Source organism: Panthera uncia (assembly GCF_023721935.1).
Source record: "Panthera uncia isolate 11264 chromosome D3 unlocalized genomic scaffold, Puncia_PCG_1.0 HiC_scaffold_8, whole genome shotgun sequence".
In the NCBI taxonomy this organism is placed as follows: domain Eukaryota; kingdom Metazoa; phylum Chordata; class Mammalia; order Carnivora; family Felidae; genus Panthera; species Panthera uncia.
Window position 1 is genome coordinate 72,462,077 of NW_026057586.1, and position 19,754 is coordinate 72,481,830.

The 19,754-nt window shown below is 47.6% G+C and overlaps 1 protein-coding gene across 2 annotated transcripts in view; it reads left to right on the forward strand.

Moving 5' to 3' along the window:
• The first annotated feature begins 284 nt into the window (after positions 1 to 284).
• UPB1 (beta-ureidopropionase 1) overlaps positions 285 to 19,754 on the forward strand; it is a 30,008-nt gene continuing 10,538 nt past the window's right edge. Inside the window, exons 1-5 of one of the 2 annotated variants that reach the window (XM_049619118.1) lie at positions 285 to 1,110; positions 7,069 to 7,240; positions 9,250 to 9,337; positions 16,754 to 16,848; positions 19,195 to 19,356. In XM_049619118.1, the coding sequence (XP_049475075.1) occupies positions 1,007 to 1,110; positions 7,069 to 7,240; positions 9,250 to 9,337; positions 16,754 to 16,848; positions 19,195 to 19,356 (621 nt within the window). In that variant the 5' untranslated portion in view covers positions 285 to 1,006. Of the gene's footprint in view, positions 1,111 to 6,877; positions 7,241 to 9,249; positions 9,338 to 16,753; positions 16,849 to 19,194; positions 19,357 to 19,754 lie in introns of those variants that run through there. The other variant, XM_049619117.1, reaches the window with a different exon arrangement.

A 19,754-nucleotide genomic window follows, 5' to 3' on the forward strand; every position in this document is an offset into this window, starting at 1 on the left:
GGGTAGCACTCTCCGGATCGGGAACTGTGAGACGGGCCTCACCCCTATCCTCTCAGGCAAAAGTGCCCCTGTGGGCGCAACCAGTGCACACGGCAGAGCTCAGAGGGGGCCCAAGGGTCCCGCGGATGAGCCACCCCCCAGGGACCCAGCATTTTGCAGTATTCACGCCAGGAAAGCGCACAGGATCACTCGACCCTTCGCTCAAGCTCTGAGCGCTGCCGGGGCTCTGACCCCGAAGCTCGGGTGGGCGCGCGCGACCGTGGCTCCCAGCCTGGCCCCTCGTGGGGGCTAGAAGTCCTCACAAACCCGGGACACTGGAAGACGGGAGTGCAGCCACTGCCTTTGGGACACTGAAACTCGTCCCGTACCTTCCTCCGCAGTCCCGTGCGGTGGGCCGGCCCGGCTTGCTGTCTGCATTCAGCGGACCGGAGAACGAGTTCCGGGCGGGGAGAAGCCCTGCCCACCGGCTGCGGTGGGAACCGGTCCCGCGAGGGTCCGACAGGACTTGCCAGGCATTTCCCTCAGACCGCGCTTTGCCTCCGAGAGGCCGCGCCGGGACTCCCTCATCGCCTCTCGGGTTCTCGGTCCCGCCCCACACCTCTGGGTAGGAACCGGACAGCGAGAGAGTGTGAGAGGGCAACACAACGGTCCTGGGGACCCTCCGAAGTCCGCAGGGGAGGAAGCAGCGACAGCTAGCTGCACGCGGCCGAGGCGCGAGGGCTTGGGGAGGTCGGCCCGTGGAATGGGCGTGTCCTGGCGCGTGCGGGAGGAGGTGCGAGGGGCAAGGGGCAGTCCCACCCGCGAAGCCCTGGAACGCTGATTGGCTGCGCGCCGTGGAGGCGCGAGGAGGAGGCGTGTCCTCATGTGAGCCCTGCAGGGGCCCAAGGTGAGGGTGTAGAGGGGAGAGCGCTTGCGCGAACCTGGTTGTAGGCCCCTCCTTCTCTTCTTTCTAGGGGCAAAGGGTAGGCGGTTTTAGTCTGGACTTAGGCACTTGCAGACTCCGGCCATGGAGGGGTCTGAATGGGAGTCGCTGGAGCAGTGCTTGGAGAAGCACCTGCCACCCGCAGACTTGAGGGAGGTGAAACGCATTCTCTATGGCAAGGAAACCAGGTCTGGGGCCTAGAGGCTGGGGTGGGGAGACCTTGGGGCCAGCGAGTGTGGGTCTGGGGAACCAGGGAGAGTGCTTCAGGATCTGAAGGACTCTTGAGGGGGCAATGAAGATCTGAGTTGGTGAGCAGAGACCTTAGGAAGTCTAGATGTGACATCTCTGGGCCTCTCAGGGGTTGCACAACCCCCAAGTGACCTTTACAAGCCATTTCTCTCCTTGTTGCCCAGCACCCAGAAGGGAAAAGAACCTGGGAGGGAAAGGTCAGGTTTTTACTCTCTGTGGCTTTCTCTGTGGTTACCTGGCTCTCCTTCCCTACTTCCAGTGACCAGCTTCCTCCCAAGAGCTAGGGTTGTACCCTGGGTGTCTGTCTGGGTCAGTGCCTCCAGCCAGAGCCCCCAGTAGGTCAGCTGATTGTCCAGTCCCAGCCCTTCCTGCAGTGACTGGGCCTTTGGCAGATCCTTGGAGGTAGAGGCCAGCTGAATCTAATTGGAGAAGGAACTGTTCCCACTGGCAAGCCACAGGAGTTAGTTACCACACTCAGCGCAAATGTTTTCCCATTCCCAGCCAGTTGTGTGCATCACTAGGACCTTCTGAGGTTAGTGCACTGCTGGACACTGTGTATACAAAGCTGGAAGATGCTTTCCCTTTCACTGTTGTTTCTCTTTGGTCCACTTTACTCAAAGCAACCAGAAAATGTGCATCATATCTTGTTGGCTCCTTTGCTTAAAACTCTGTAAGGGTTTCCCATGGCTCTTAGAATGAAATCTAAACTTTGATCCCATACAGCTCCTGAGTTAATGTCCTTCCACTTTCTAGCCCATTGGTGGTCTCTCTGCCCCCACCCAGCCAGACCATGTGCTTCCTGACCTTGTGGCAGTGACCTTGAGGCAGGAACCTGATAGACTCACCTGAAACTCAAGGATGTTGATTGGATCAGTGGTTCCCAGCCACTGGCTCCAATGGAGTTACGGCGGGGGGGGGGGGGGGGGGGGGGGGGGGATGGGGGAGGACAGATCTCACATCTAAGAGTGCTAGTGGGTGGTAAAGGTAGAACAACTGCCTTTGGGGGTAGGAGTGGTAGAGAACTCGGTCAAAAAGGACTCTTCCTACCCAAAGAGGGATACCTAGGACTGGGTGAACTTCAAGTTCCCTCCTGAAATCGTGCTGGACTACTACTTTCCTGTCACACCTGTCAAAGTGTGAAGCCTCTTAGAGTTAAGGCTCCCAGAGGTATCTTAATCAAGGGTCTCAGGATGGGAAGAGGTTTGTTTTAAGGATGAGGTGGACATGTTCTTCTAGGAAAAGAAATGGAGAGAGCTTGTGTCAGGGAGAGGTAAAGCACAAGAATCTTAGGAAAAGAGAAATAAGTGTCTCTTATAGGTGACTGGCTGGAGCACATTCTAGAGATTGGGATAAGGACTACCTTGAAAGAGGCATTTTCTATGGGGAGGGATTATAATGGTAGCCGACGTCTATTGACCAACAACAGCTAGGCCTCATCCTGGGACTTGGCTTATAGTAACTGTTCACGAAGTGTTCTATTCCACTCCGCACTGAGCCCTTCCAGGCTTTGCCCCTAGGGTATAAACCTTTGTACTTGCTCAGTCCTTGCAGGTGGGTGGGATTTGGCTATGCACAGGATTGCGAACTAAAGATAGAAAATTATTAGTCATTTAAAAACTCTTCTTCCACTTAAACCCCTGCTCACTCCTCATAACCTGACTTGTTTCTGGTCACCTCTGTGAAGGCCTGGGTGGAGCCTGAGTCTTCAGCCCCTCCTCTGGACTTCCAACTGTGTTCCACACCTCACCTTCTCTCCCAGTTACTTGCTGTGTCAAACACAGAGACGATGCTTAGTGAATGTTTGCTAAGTGAATGGGCTTTTGCCTGGGCTAGCCAGATGAAATCCCCAAAGAACATGGACTCTCGATTTCAAGACAGCCAGAACCAAGAAGCATTTATTCATGTAACAAACATTTATTGTGTGTGGTTTTTTGTCTTGGGCACTAAGAGTACAAGGATAAGTAAGCCATGGTTCCCGTCCTAGAGGGGCTTTCTGTCTTTTGATGGTTGCCCTACATTGTGAGAGAAAGATGCAAGCTGAGCTGGAGAGAGTGTACGTGTGCAGGGTTGGAGGAGGGTTAGGAAGCCTTCTCAGGGGCATCATGCTTGCACTGTATCCTGAAGGAGATGGAGAAATTGGTTTGGAGACAGGAAGGGCTCAGGTACCCTTTGTCAAGGCCCAGACACCAGGGAACATGCTCATTTAGGGATTGCAGGTGTAGAATGTTGTGAGGAGAAGGCAAAAGTGACCATGGTGGACCCAGGGGCTCTGTACACCCTGCTAAGGCAGCAGAACCTGTCCTAATGGTGGTGGGAGTCTTCAAAGAATTTGGAGGCAAGGATCATGCCAGTTTCTGGCTTGGACCCCCAGATGGCTGATTCATTCATCTGATGAAGAGCAGCTTTAGGGAAGGCTGCTGAGTTGAATTGGGGGTGCTGTTTAGTTTTCTAGAGCTGCTGTAACAAATTACCACACACTGGTGGCATAAACCAAAAGAAATTTATTCTCACAGTCCTAAAGACCAGAAGTACAAAATCAAGGTGTCTGCAGTGCCACACTTCTCCAAACGCTGTGGGAGAGAATCCTTCCTTGCCTTCTCCAGTGGTTTCTGACATCCCTTGGCTTGTGGCAGAATGACCCCAATCTCTGCCTCTGCCTTCACATGACTACCTCCTCTTCTCCCTGTGTCTCTCCTCTGGGCATCTCTTATAAGAATACCTGTCACTAGATTTAGGGCTCACCTTGATAATCCAGTATGATCTCGAGATCTTTAGTTATATCTGCAAATATCCTTTTTCCAAATAAGGTCTTATTCACAGGTTCTGGGTATTGGGATGAGGACATATCTTTTTTTTTTTTTTGGCGGGGAAGTCACAGTTTAACCCACTACAGGGACTGTGTAGAGGTGGCCTTCACAGGGGGCTCAGGACTGCCCTCATTCTAGGCCCAAGAGTGGGTGCAGAGTGGGAAGGGCCCTGGGTGGGTTTCTGGAGAACCTGCTGTTAAAGGAATTAGAAGAAATGGCGACTTTGCATGATACTCCAGAGGTGAGGAAGCAGGATCGGGGGCCCTGAGGCAGGTATCAAGGACATTGAGCAGGATAGGGACAAAATGTCAGATAGTACAGGGAAGTCTAGGAGGATGAAGACAGGTGTTTGTCTCCTGTTGCTAAAGCCAACCAGAAGGCTGGTGGCAGTTTGGAGTGGGGGAGTGGGCCCCAGGGAACAGGGGGCTGAGGAAGGTGTGGGAGGTGAGGGCTTCAGGGAAGGTCCCTATGAAGGGGAGGTGAGGAGAGCAAGTGAGGTAACCAGAAGGACCTATGGAGAGTGTGCTTCCCTACTTTTTATTTTTTTTTCTCTCTGTTATTTATTTTTTAATGGGAGAGACTCAAATAGCTTTAATGGTGGATGTGGTAGGTCTGTAGGAGCCAGGGCGAGGTGTCCAAGCTATGAATATTGCTAAGTAAAAAAGGCAAGTAAGTGGAAGAACAGAATACACAGACGGACACCAATGTGGGTGTCATTTAGGACACACATTTAAGAAAATATTGGAAAGATACCTAAAACATTGTTAAGAGGGGTTGCCTCTGAGGTTTGGGACAGGAGCTTAATGGTGGGATGGAGAGGGGAACTCATTTTTCACTTGATACCTTCCTTTCCCACTGTTTGATTTTTTTTCCTCCCACAAGCATGTGTTTCTTTTGTAGCAAAGCTCTAGTTTAATTATTTAAAACACTGATGGTAAAAGAGCTATTAGTGGGGAAAGATGAAGTTCCAAAAGCCAGAGGTTGCAGAGGAGGCAGGAGCTGGGCTCCCTCAGGCCATGTCTGCCCTGACCCTGGGTTGGAGAGGTAGGAGCTGGGGGAGGGGCCCAGGAGGGTATGTTGGGGCTGAGCAGTAAGTGATGGGCTTTCCTCCTTGACATTAGAGGTGAGCCCATGAGGGGCCTTAGTAGCAGGATAAGGGGTAGAAGGGCAGAAGGTCGACTCTAGGGATCAAGGGAGGGTTTGGGGCAGCACGGAGCCTCTGTGAGGTTGTGGTTCATCTGGTCTCTGCCCCCACATGAGCCATAGCTGGTCTATGTCCCACCACCTCCCTGTGCCAAGCCTTTGGTGGGCACAGTACTTGTTTATGGAATGGGGCTCGAGGGTCTGTTGGGTTCTCCAAGACTAAGTGAAGCAGGATGTGGTGAGGGACCACCTGGATAACAGGAGGGTTGAGGTGACAAGACAACCGGGGAGTACTGAGAGGAGGCAGAGCCCTGAAGGTAACTCCGTGTGAGGATAGAGTGGTGTGGTCTGCACCACCCCAAGCCTAAGAGAATGATTGTCCACAGGCTGCTGGAAGGGGTGTGTGTGGCAGCATTCAACATAGTGAGAAGGCAGGAAGGCTGCATATCACAGAATAACAGGGCTCATGGTGGTGAACAGATGGGGAGAGCCAACAGCTGTGGGCAGTGGATGAGGAAGGACAGAGGCTGAGGGATATCTGTCATCCAGGTGACAGCTACAGGTGGACTTGGAAAGGTGAGACAAGATCTCTTCCATCTGTTATCTTCCTGGGATGAGACCCAGACTGAGGATGGGCCTGACAAGATGTCTCCCAAAGGATGGTCCTGCTCCCCCCACCCGTGGGCCTAAGAGGAAACAGACACACAGAGCCCTTCTTCTTCTCCTGTCCCCCATGATGACTTGTCCTGGGGCTGAGGTCTACAGGAGTGGGGAGTCCTCTCCCTGAGGGCAAGGGGACTGTGTCTGAGGCAGTCACAGTAAGGGGAGGCACGGTGTGGGCACTGCTGCTATTTCTAACCTGCTAGCAAACGGAACTCTGACTAGTTGAAAAGCAGGCTGATTGTCAGGGGCGGAACCCAACTTGGAGCTGTCAGGGCCGTCACATGGAAACCGCCTGGCAGGGGGCGGCGGCAGGGGGCTTGGGCTGACAGGGCTGTGATTTTGAAAGAAACATCTTTAAAAAAGTGATTTAAAGTAGGAGAGAAATATTATTATTAGATAATGGCTGTCAGGTTATTTTTTGATGTGTTCTCTGAGTATTTCATAACCATCTCGCCCCTAGATGGTAAGGCCTTCCTGGCCAGAGGCCATGTCCCCTGCTCTTGTGGGTTTCACCTCAGGGCACAGCACCCAACCAGCATCAGGAGGTGTTTGCCGTTTGGCCAGTGGTCACTTAAGCTGGGAGATTTTATAAATAATCCACTTGCCTTTGTTAATAAACTACAAACCAGGGTGAGTGCCTGGGCCGTTGGTCTGGACACCTGGGCTTCACCAAGCCCACTCAGCACTGGGCATGGAATTGCCCCCAGTGGGAGCAGCAACAGGACAGGGCAGTGGGGCTCACTAGAGACTTGTAACCCTTAGTGGTGAATGGTTACAGGACCCTCCCTCATGCTATCAGTCTCCTAAGTCCTGTTCTCAACAGCCACTTTGTCTTATCACAGCCTGCACCAGGCTCAGCACAGCCCTCTGATTCTAGTCTACACACATTTTGGAAATCCATTACCTCTCCTCTTCTGTGCTGACTGCTGAAACCAATCCCCACCCTGAGGTCAGCAGCTCTAAAACATCAACCTCTTGACCAGTCATTCTGCAGCCCCCCTCCCTGTTCCCCTGCTTTCCCAGGCCAGAAGACTACGGCACCTCCCTGGTGAAGTCCATACTCAGCGTAGTATCCATTCTCCACCAGGCGGGGCCCTCCCTCCTCCTGGCCCCCACTCCAGCTTCCCACAAGTGGGCCCTTGCCCTGGGCTTCTCTCTGTGCCTTCCTGCCAAACATCCCTGCCGCCTCTCTACCAGATAGATGACTACTGGGGGGTTGGAAGTGAATTTAAATTCAGCAGACCTCATGCAAATTGTCTCCCTTCTACTTTCCTGTCCATTTAGGAAGCTCCATCTGCCCGGCAGGGCTTTTGAAGCTGCCTCTGAAGGGGACTTTGAGCTGCAAGGATATGCCTTTGAGGCAGCAAAGGAGCAACTGAGGCCACCTCGGACCATGCGTGTGGGACTTGTTCAGAACAGAACTCCCCTGCCTGCCGATGCCCCTGTGGCAAAACAGGTGCAACCTCTTTTGACCATAAATACATAAACGGAGCTGTGGCTTGCTCTGTGTTTTGAACACGTCCACAGTCCCTGGGTCACTGCAGGTCCACTGCTCACTGCAGGTCTGTAGGCACCTCGAGTGTCACCTAGACGCTTCTGCCCTGCAGCCCCCCTTCCCTGCAGCCCACATCTCTGGCTCCTCTTTCTCTTCTGGCTCCTACCCTCTCTCTGCCTGCCCCTCCACGTCCTCTCCTGTGATTGATCTGAAGTTCCATTTATCAATTGAGAGGGTGTCCTTTTGTCTGCCTCACGCTCTTTCTCTGGAATTCTGCCTCTCGGTCTCTTGCCAGAAGGGTACATGCTGGCACACACCAGTCAGGACCTGTCTGTCCATCTGCATGTTCCTCTGCCTTGATCCTGAGAGCAGGGACTCACTGAACCCAGATGTCTGTCAGCTGATGGTGCCTCAGGGTGACGGGAATATGATACGCAATTCCTTATGACCTTACAGTTAATATAAATGTGACGGCATCTTGTATGTCCCTAAAGAAACGTGTTATCACAGACGCAGGCGATTTGTTGTGTATACTTCTTCACAGCATTTCTCTAGCTGTTGAAACTTTTAAGAGTTTCTCTGCAGAGGTTTCCTGGGGATACAGCATGCCTCAGAACTCCTAGGGATTCTCAAGAAAAGGCCATTTGGATTCCAGGTCGGGTTCTGCATCATCTTTCACTCTGGTCCTTCTGTTTTTATTGAATTTAAAGATTTCTGGCTCCCTGTTCACTTTTTGTCTCTGGGTTAGCTGACTGTGAATGTGTTTCCTCAGCCATCCCAGATTGGCAGGGCCAGGGTCACTGTTCTCCCCCACAACTCCTTGGAGCACACTTTGCACACTGTCAGCACCTAGCAAATATCCACGGAGCCTTGGTGTGCAGTCTCACAGGAGAGACCATCATAAAGAGTAGGTGCTCTCTGGTTTTCAACCTGGTTCTTCTGGTCTTTCTTGAACAAACACTTCCAGACATCTCCTGGGGGCCAGGCATTGTGCTGAGGACACCAAGAAGATGAAGACACTTTCCTCCTGCCCCTGAGGAGCCCATGGGGTGAGGGGAGTGACAGACAGTGGAGGAACACAACAGCATAGCAGGAACAGCGCCACCAAAGGGACCTACCAGGGAGTGCTGAGGCAGCTCTTGATGCTCAGCCCTCTGCTGGGAGAGTCACTTCTCTGTGCGTGACACATGACATGAATAACACATCCCAGGAAGATTGGGTGGAGTGGGGAAGTGCATTCTTGATGGAGGACACAGCTGGGAAATGGGATCCATTCATTTGATGACAAGATGCACACAGGAAAACGAAAATGGCAGGACAAGGCATGCCGGAAGGCTCAAGTGCAGGGTGGTAGGAAGTGGATTGTGTCCTAAGGCAGAAGGAGCAGTTAGCCCAGGGGAGGGCCAAGGTGTGCACTGGGTGTGGGTCCCTCTTGCAGTAAGAAGCAAACAAGCTTATGTACTCCTTTGAGCAACTCCTTAGGGCAGCGGGTATTCTCCCCATTCTCCAGGTAAAGAAACTGAGGCTCTGAAAGGCAGCATTAAGTGTGTGGAACCCTAAAGCCTCTGTACCTCCACCTTTTCCTGCAGATTTTGGACTTGATGAGACTAGGATATATCAGAACCTCCACCCTACTTGTCCTCTTGCAGCTGCCTAGGTTGGGGGTTGTTCCACGTGTGTGAGGATGAGTTCTAAAAATGGTCTCAACCAGGGGCACCTGGCTCAGTGGGTTAAGTGTCCAACTTTGGCTCGGTTCACGATCTCATGTTTGTGAGTTCAAGCCCCACATCAGGTTCCGTGCTGACAGCGTGGACCCTACTTGGGATTCTCTCTCTCTCCCGCTGTCTCTGCCCCTCCCCTACTTGTGTGGCACACTGTCTCTCTCAAAATAAATGAATAAACTTGGGGGAAAAAAAGATCTCAACCAATAAAAGAAAATGGGTTCTAATCCTTGCTTTTTGAATTGCCAGGTCACTGCCCTTCACAGACGCATAGAAGCCATTGCAGAGGTGGCTGCAATGTGTGGAGTGAACATCATCTGTTTCCAGGAAGCATGGAGTAAGTCTGTCTTGGGGTGCTTTCTCTGCTGCCTTCAGACAATAGTGTATTATCTCCATGTCACCAAGAGGACTTCTTGATTTTTGAAAATCTCTTCTGATCTATGGAAAGATTATTTCGTCAACAATACCAGAAAGGCAGAAATCCTGGCCTCCCTCCCTCTCATGCACCCCAGTCTGTTGTCTGGTTCTGCCACTTCTTCCTCCCAAATTGTTTGGAACCCATTAAGCTTTTCCTCCCTACCTTCTTTTTTTTTTCTTCTTAACATTTTTTAAAATTTATTTTTGAGAGACAGAGACAGAGCATGAGCGGGGGAGGGGCAGAGAGAGAGGGAGACACAGAATCTGAAGCAGGCTCCAGGCTCTGAGCTGTCAGCACAGAGCCCAGAGCGGGGCTTGAACCCACAAGCCATGAGCTCATGACCTGAGCCAAAGTTGGACGCTTAACCGACTGAATCACCCAGGCGTCCCCTCCCTTTTTTTAAGTTTATTAATTTATTTAGAAAGAGAGAGAGCAACAAGCAGGAGAAGGGCAGAGAGAGGGAGAGAGAGAGAATCCCAAGCAGGGTCTGTGCTGTCAGTGTGGAGCCAGATTCAGGGCTCAATCCCTTGAACTGGGAGATTATGACCTGAGCTGAAATCGAGAATTTGACATTTAACTGACTGAGCCACCCAGGTGCCCCCTCCCCACTTTCTCACCAGTGCCCTGGTCTGAGGAGTCATCAGCTCATACCTTGGCTTCGATAATTGCCTCTAACTCATCCACTGTGCTCTCCACTTGGGCCCCTTCTAACTGGCTCTTGACCCATTCTAGGAAAGATCTCTACAAAACTCAACTCTATACCACTTAGTCTGTTCCTTCCCCCATCTCTGTGACCCCATCTCTGCTGGGCTCTGCTCTCACCTCCCTGATCCTTCATTCCCCTCTCCCTCCACCCAGACCACTGTAGCAGCTGCTCCCTCTGCCTGGCCTTTGTCTCTCTCTCCCTCCCCTTGCCTTTTAGACCCTATCCAACCTTCACATAGAAGCTCAGAGCCCACCTCCCTATCTAATATTACATCCAGGTTATATACTCCTGGTACCATGTACCTTTATTTTTTCTTTATCAAAGTTACACATGCTTATAATTGGGAGTCAAATGGTCTACAAGTCTGTTACCAAAAAACAGCTGTCTTCCTCCCTAGAGGCAACCACTTTCTACTCTTAGCTGGTTCTTTAGGAATCTACCTCTGTGTTTTTGCTTCTTGATTTTTCAGTTTCGCACCATCTATTAACTTCCCACTGTGGAAGAAGACAGCATTAGTTCCTCACCTCCTCTGCCCGCTCTGTTCACACATACCCTTCCTATCCTCCATCCGTTCTCTGCAAGCCATTTTCTAGACTTAGATTTCTTTCTCCGAATAACTTTCTGTTTTCCCTAGAATTTACATTGTTTTCTGCACACCTACCCCAAATTCTACCCCAGGCTTTCTTCCAGCTTCCTGAATCTGCTTAAGAGCTTTAGACACGTGAAGCTGCCTGTCGGTTCCACCTCCTCCTTTTTTTTTTTTTTTTAATTTTAAGTTTTTATTTTAAGTCCAGTTAGTTAACATACAGTGTTAGGTTAGTTTCTGGTGTAAAATATAGTGATTCAGCAGTTTCCATACATCACCCGGTGCTCATCACGACAAGTGCGCTCCTTAATCCCCATCACTTATTTCACTCCATGTCCCCACCCTGGTTCCATCACCTTGAAGGAACATATCCCCAGAGCCTTCTGGCTGCGCTAGTCTGATTTAGCTGGCTGCACAGCTGTCCTTCTGGTGATTTCCCTTCACCATCATGCTGGGGGGTTCCTTTGTCTTGATCTTGTGCTCTCCTATACCACATCTTCCTCTTTCTTGCTTTGCTCCCTCTTTTTGGTTGAGTAGTTTTCTGAGAAAGAACAGGAAGGAGGTAACCGTTTGGAGATCTTGCATATCTGAAAATATGTTCCTCCTACAACTTGCTTGATAGTTTGGTTGGGTGTTGAATTCTGGGTTAGAAATACTTTTCCTTCAGAAGTTTGGACACATTGATCCATTGTTTTCTGATTTCAGGTGTTGTTGACTAGTCTAAAGCCATTTTGACTTATGACCCATTGCATTTAATCTTTATTTTTTAATTATTTTTATTTTTAATTATTAATTATTATTATTAATTATTAAATAATATTATTATATATAATTATGTCACATAATTATATATAATTATATTATTATATATAATTATATCACATAATTATATATAATTATATAAATTATATATAATTATATAATTTATATAATTTATATAATTATTAATAATTATCATTAATTATTATTAATTATTTTTCTCTAGAAGTTGTAGGATATTCTCTAGTACTTTGAAGTTTCATAATGATATGCCATTGTGTGAATCTATTTTTAAATTTTTTAATGTTTTTATTATTTACTTATTTTGAGAGAGAGAGAGAGAGAGCACATAAGAAGGGGAGAGGCAGAAAGAGAGGAAGAGAGAGAATCCCAAGCAGTCTCCACACTGTCATCCAGAGCCCAAGGTAGAGCTCAGTCTCACAAACCGTGAGATTGTGACCTGAGCCAAAAATCAAGAGTTGGATGGATGTTTAACTAACTGAGCCACCCAGGTGCTACTGTGTGTACCTATTTTAATCCATTATTTTAGGAACTCAGTGGGATATTTCAGGCTAGAAATTTGGGTCCTTCAGATCTATTGTTCATTAGTGATTTTCTCCCTTTTTTCTTTCCTCTCCTGATACTCCTGCTATTAGGATGTTGCAACTCTGGACTAGATCCATGATTTTCTTAAGTATTTCCTCCTGTTTTTCATCTTTGTCTTTTTGCTCAGTTTTCTGGTAGATTTTATCTGTCATTCAGCCTTTTATATGGTCTTTTGTTTCCCCTGTCATATTTTGAATTTACAAGAGTTCTTTTGGTCTGAAAGTTCCTGTTTTATGACATCCTGTTCTTATTTTATAATTACAATACTTTCTCTTATCTTTGACAATATTAGGTAGCATTTTTTTCTCCTTGCCAGTTTCCTACTTCAGATTGGTCTTTCTTCCCCCCTGATTGTGTGTATTTTAAGAATTGGGGGTTAAAAAGCTGATTGCAAGCTCTGAGTCTGTGGGAAGGGCTCCTCTCCCACTGAGCTTCATGATAGGATGGCTTGGTTTAGCCGTTTGTTAGGTAATCCCTCATAGTAGTATCTTTGGGTCATTCTTTTTCAGGCTGGTCAGAGTCCCCGGAGAATATTCTTCTTATCTCCTGCCAAGAAGAGAAAGAGGATAGGGGTCCAGTGTGCTGATGTTTACTGAATCCCTCTGTTTTTGACACTCTACTCATCTGCATCTGTCCTGACTTCCCCACGGCCAGAGGCCTTCTGTTTACCTCCGAGAGTGAACCTCTAGCCCTCTGCTGGGGTGGGAGGGACACCTGCTGGCCTCGTGCAGTAGGAGGGATCTGGGCTTCTGCCTGCTTCTTTTTTTTTTTTTTTTAATTTTTTTTTTCAACGTTTTTAATTTATTTTTGGGACAGAGAGAGACAGAGCATGAACGGGGGAGGGGCAGAGAGAGAGGGAGACACGGAATCGGAAACAGGCTCCGAGCCATCAGCCCAGAGCCTGACGCGGGGCTCGAACTCACGGACCGCGAGATCGTGACCTGGCTGAAGTCGGAAGCTTAACCGACTACGCCACCCAGGCGCCCCTCTGCCTGCTTCTTAAGCAGACTTTTGACCAATTTTTGTTTGCCATTTCCCCTCCCTGCTTCCCCACCTTCAGAGCCACGTGGTACCTCTGACTCCTGAACTTTGCAGGGGTATGGGGTGGAGAGTAGGGTGTTTCCCATCCTCCTCTACTGCTGGGAGCCTGAATTTTCCAGGTCTACCACGGTATCTACCCTCATCCCTCGGCTCGCCAGCCTCCAGTGTTTTGTTGCTCTAGTCCTTCTCTCAGTGCTTCATCCTTGTGGGTTTATACATTTGCATAAATATCCCTTTCTTGTCATTTGGTGGGCCTGCAGGAAAGAGCGAAGGTGTGCATCCAGTCTGCCATCTGTACCCCAAACTTCATCTCGCTTTTCATGTTCCTCATTACTTATACTTTCACTCATTGGTACAGCACTTTTGATTTGTCTCACTCTTCCATTAGACCATAAGCTCCATGAGGTCGTTGTCTGGGTGGTGCTTATTTATTTTTCCCATTCCAATCCCCACCCCTATTTTTTTAATGTTGAAAATATTTCATTGTGGTAAAATATATACATAACATAATATTGATCACTTTACCCATCGGTAAGTGTACAACTGTGACATTAAATACATTCACAAAGTCGTATAACCATCACCACTATCTACACCCAAAACTTTTTCAATATCTCCAACAAAAACTCTGTACTCATTTAATAATGCCACTCAATCCCATACCTCTGATAACCTCTGTTCTAACTTTCTGTCTCTGTGAATTTGATTACTCTAGGGACCTCATGTAAGTATGTGCTTTTGTGATTGGCTTATTTCACCTAGTATAATATTTTCAAGGTCCATCCGTGTTGTAGCATGTGTCAGAATGTCCTGCCTTTTTATTACTATGTAATATTCCACTGCATGGATAGACCACATTTCATTTGTCTATTCCCCCACCTCTGTTTTATCTTTAATGAACAATCCCTGCCACATGATAGACACTAAAAATGTTCATTGGATGGTTTAACCACCTTCTTCCCTTTTTTGGATCTGGAAAGCTCCCACTCATCCATCCAGGCATAGCACAGACACCCCCTTCTTTGGGGGACCCTGGAAGCTCCCCTACATAGAACTGGGCACTCTGTGTTATCGTGCAGCCACACAAGGTTATAATTCAGTCCCCTCATCTGGGCTGGCAGCTCCTGAGGGCAAGGCCGAGTCTAAATTTGGAGTGTTAGTTCAATAAATGGGGAACCCTCTTCCCCTCTGATTTGAAAGCTGCAGTTGAACTTTGCAGCCAGCCTCCCCCAACCTCCATTCCACATGCTTCTTTGAGAGTTTGTTTACAGTGGTTGTGTAAACAGGAAAAGGGGCCATTAAAATGGAAATGGAGAAATTTGGAGAGCTTAGCAACCTGAAATGAAATCAGAAAGGGAGGTTTTATTCTCTTGGGGTATTTGAATCTCTCCTAATGTGCTGAAAGCTGAGAATAAATGGTCATTAAGGACCTTTTTTGTCATTAACAGCTTTTTGGTTGGCTTCCTTAAAATAGTTTATTCCCTCTTTCCTGAAGTCAAGCCTGGAGTGTCTTGAGTCTGGTGCCAAGGCCCCTGGGGCTGTTGCTGGCAGAACCCAGGTGGCCGAGACAGTGGTGATGCCACTGGTAGCCTCTTCACACTGGCACCATTTTAGGACCAGCCATCCTGTGACTTAAAGGAATTGGGAAGCTAATGCTTCTTTCTATTCCTTCTCTGTGAAATGAGATCGCCCCTGCTTTGCAAGGATATGAGGACCAGCTGCCTATTACTGGGCTCATGGTCCACATTTAAGAAAGGTTGGCTACAATTAGTAGCCCCAAACAGACCACACCCCCCATGCTGTGACCACTTAAGGCACTGGCCATTCACATCACACAGTTCAGAGCAATGGGAACAATAGCAAACATCTGGAAACTTCCTTTAGACTAATCCCCCTGAAAGAAATGGACCTGGCTTATTGGAAGAAGGAAGGTCTAAAGAGTACATGGAATTGGTTCAAACAAAGAATTCGATACTCTAAAACAAGAAGAAAAAGACAAAACGTCCCACTAGGAAATGGGCAAAGGGTAGGAACAAGGTTGCCTGAAGGATGAACCCAGAAAGGCCAGTGACCATGTGGCCAGGGGCTCCACCTCTCTGGTGATAAGAGAAATGCGTATTTTTTTTTTAATTTTTTTTTTTAGTTTATTTATTTTTGAGACAGAGAGAGACAGAGCATGAACGGGGGAGGGTCAGAGAGAGAGGGAGACACAGAATCGGAAGCAGGCTCCAGGCTCTGAGCCATCAGCCCAGAGCCCGACGCGGGGCTCGAACTCACGGACCGCGAGATCGTGACCTGAGCCGAAGTCAGACGCTTAACCGACTGAGCCACCCAGGCGCCCCTAGAAATGCGTATTTTTAATCATGGTGCTATACCAGTTCACACCATCAGACTGGTGGACACTAAAGAGTATGGCTGAGGTTATGAGCAATGGAACACACGTAGCCTGAAATCCCTGTGCCCATCCCCACTGCAGCCCTTGCCCTCCCCCACAAAGGCAAATATCATTTTGGACATGGTATGTGTAGTGTTCTGTGTATTGTTACTACCTATATAGGTACCTGCTGTTCGAAAAATAAAAGGCACACAAAAATCAGTTTATGAATTGAATGAAATTTCTTATTTAATTAACCCCCTGGTGGCATCTAGCCAGAGAACATGGGAATAATGCTTTTATCCTAGGGGAACATTTAGCCTATCATCCAGCAGTTCCCAGACTTCTTACAGGGTCATTAAGCAAGTGGCTTTTCTTGGTCCTGAAGAAGTGTCTCTGTCCCCATGAGGAGGAATGTTTCTGTAACGTGCCCGGGGTCCCAGTGCCATCCTCCGTGGCCCTCTGGTAGTTTCCCCAGGGAGTCTTGGCTGTGCTTCTACCAACCCAGAGATTGGCCAGCAGTTCAGAATCTTCAGTAAAATATACACAAGATCAACTTTACCACTTTAACCATTTTTATACAGTCCGGTGGCATTAAGCACGTTCACACTGTTGTACAGCCATCCCCACCATCCATCTCCAGAACTTTGTCATCTTCCCAAACTGAAAGTAGGTCCTCCCTGCCCAGCCCCTGGCAACCACCCATTCTAATTTCTGTCTCTATGAATCCAACTGTCCCAGTCCCCCCATATAGGTGGAATCATATAGCCTCTGTCCTTTTATGACTGATTTCCCTTAGCATAATGTCTTCAAGTCTCACCCATATTATAGCATGTGTCAGAATGTCCTGTTTTTTTCAGGTGGAATAACATTCCATTATATGGATATACACCAGTTTGGTTTATCCATTCATCCATCACTGGATACTTGGGTTACTTGTATCTTTCAGTTGTTGTGAATAGTGCTGCTATGAAATGGGTCTGCAGATATCTATCTGTTCAAGTCCCTGAATTGTTTTCTTCCCTAAATTCTATTGTTTTTAAGACTGTCATAAAGAAAATGTAGCCCAGCCCTTTGTGTTGTTATAAAACCTAGAAGGGTCAGGGTCTGCCTGGGGCCCATATTCAGGGACAGGACTCAGAAGCCAGGCTGAGACAACTGGAGCCTTGTCATCTTGTGGAGAGCCTCAGCTGCTGGTCTCGAGGAGCTCCCCGTCAAAGGCCATGAGCTTTAGATATGATTCTGACTTTGTCCTCTTCACAGCTATGCCCTTTGCTTTCTGTACGAGAGAGAAGCTCCCTTGGACGGAATTTGCTGAGTCAGCAGAGGATGGACCCACCACCAGATTCTGTCAGAAGGTAGGACATTAACTGCTCCTCTGACAGCAGCTGCCAAACACGTGCAGGTCACAGAGCACAACCACAGCTGCTGGGTGTGGCCCTTTACCATGGAAAACACACCATTTGGTGCTTGTTTTGCCAGATAAGATTAGATAAGACTATTTGCTGCCCTTTTGTTAGTGTACTTTCACTTAAAATCATAGAATTTCAGAGCCAGAAGGGCCCTTAATGGCTTTTTTTAGGTGAAGGAGCCACAGCCCAGGGAGGGGTGACTTCCCATGATGGGTTCTATAGGCAGCAAGTGGCAGAGGTGGCCCTCGGGGACCAGAGATGAGGTCAAGTCCTTGTCCTAACCTCTGCTACTGACCATGCTATTTGCCTGCGTTATGGAAGCTTCTCTGTATGGCCTGTCTCATCAGTACAGAGATTGGTCTTCATTTGTCTTTATTAAAACCTTATAATGTTGTATGACCCCAGTGATATGAAATGTCCAGAATAGGCAAATGAACAGGGGCAGAAAGCACATTAGTGGTTGCCAGGGGCTGGGCGGGGAGAGGGTATGGGTAGTGACTACTAATGGGGTTTTCATTTGGGGGTGATGAAAATGTTCTAAAATTAGATTGTGGTGATGGTTGCACAACTCCGTGGATGTACCGAAAACCACCCAACAGCATACTTTAAAAGGACTAATTTTATACCATGTGAATACTATCCTAATAAAGCAGCTATCTCACACACACACACACACACACACACACACACACACACACACACCCTAACACCAAAGAGGTTACGAATGATGGCATCCTTATTCTCACCTTGAACAAAGCAGTTTTTTCACTTCTCCATGTTCCATTCAGATTTTATATATATATAAATATATATATATAGGGGATTTTTTGAGCAGCACTGTAATCATAAGCGATTCTATCAAAATTGGGTTGCAATTCCAAACATCAGTGTTTTCACGCTACTGGAAAAAATCTGTCATCCACCAGGTTGATTCTGTGCTATGGATGAAAGAGGAGGGGACTGGTTAAGTGGTGACTGTAGATGACACGCTTGAACCAGGGCCAGAGGAAGAGGAAAGGGGGAGTGGGGATGAGAGCTGGTGCCAGGGACACCTGTCTGCAAGAGGGGCCCAAGACCCACAGACGCCCTTCCGTAGCTCAGAGCAGCACCTCTGCCCACTGTGCCTTTCCTTTCTCTGTCATTAAAGCCAGAGGTAGTGACAGGCTGGTTAGAGTTGAGGACAAATGACCGTCTGGGGCTGCTCATCATAATTGTCACCAGGTCCTGATGTTCTTACTTGAGACAAAAGGAATTCAGTATCAAAGAGTTTGGTTTGGTTTGACTTGGTTGGTTATAGATGAGAAGTATGATGAATATTCTTTTTTTTTATTGTGGTAAACAACACATAAAATGTACTATCTTAGCCATTTTTAAGTATAGTTCAGTGGTGGTAAATACATTCACATTGTATGTAATGTGAAACAGATTTCCAGAACTTTTTCATCTTGTAAATCTGAAACTCTGTACCCATTAAACAACTCTTCATTCACCCCCAGCTCCTGGAAACCAACATTCTACTTGCCGTTGCTATGAATTTGACTACTTTAGATACCTCACGGAAGTGGACTCGTTCAGAATTTGTCTTTTTGTGACTGGCTTATTTCATGTAGCATAATGTCTTGAAGGCTCATCCGTGTCAAGGATGACATCAATGTCATTCATGTGATGATAGGATTTCCTTCCTTTTTAAGGCTGAATAATATTCCACCCTATGGACATAGCACATTTTTAGAAAGATTTTATTTTTGAGTAATGTCTACCCAACGTGGGGCTTGAACTCACAACCCCGAGATCAAGAGTCATATGCTCTACTGACTGAGCCAGCCAGACACCCCAGATATACCACATTTTATTTATCCATTCATCCATCAGTGGAGTCTTGGGTTGCTTCCACTTTTTGGCTCTCATGAATAGTACTGCTATAACCATTGGTGCGCAAATATCTCTTCAAGACCCTACTTTCCATTCTTTCAGATATGTAACCAGAAGTGGGACCTCTAGATCATATAGTAGTTCTATTTTTAATTTTTTGAGAAATTGCCATACTAGTTTCCACAGCTGCTGCATCATTTTACATTTCCACCAACAGTGCATAAGGACGATGATTATTCTTATTTAGCTAATAAGCTTGGGCATCAGGACAACACTGACATTCTTCCAAAGAACAAATAAAAATGATAGATAGCTCTGAACCAAGTCTAATTATTTAGCAGGATCATTTAATTCTTCAATAAAAACAACTATGACAGTTGATTTAAAAGTAGGACTCTGCTATATTCATCATTCTTCCAGCTGGCAAAGAAGCATGACATGGTGGTGGTATCCCCCATCCTGGAACGAGACAGAGAGCATGGGGACATTTTGTGGAACACAGCTGTGGTGATCTCCAATTCTGGAGCTGTCCTGGGAAAGACCAGGAAAAACCACATCCCCAGAGTGGGTGACTTCAATGAGGTGAGCCAGCTCAGCCTTTGTGGATCTTTCTGTGAGCAAAACTCTGTGTTGGATCATGTCATGTCACACAGTGCTGGAACACTGTGTGGCTGCAGTGCTCTGGGGTGTGCCGCCATTGTCCTGCATCACATGGACGATAGGATTCTGGTGGAAGTCCTGGGTGAGTCCCAAACACCAAGCACAGAGGGGTATTTCTTTTTCTAATATAACCTGACGTGGCTTTCTGAAATTTGTCTTTGAGGTTAAGTAATATATTGATTAAAACGAAAATAAGTCATGCACAAATGTGAAATGATTCCTCAGCCCCTTTCAGGCTCTGAGCTCCTTACCCATCATAGGCTAGCCCTTGCTTGGGAGGTAGGGGGTCCTTGTCTGTAAGTCACATGAGGTCTTAGCCA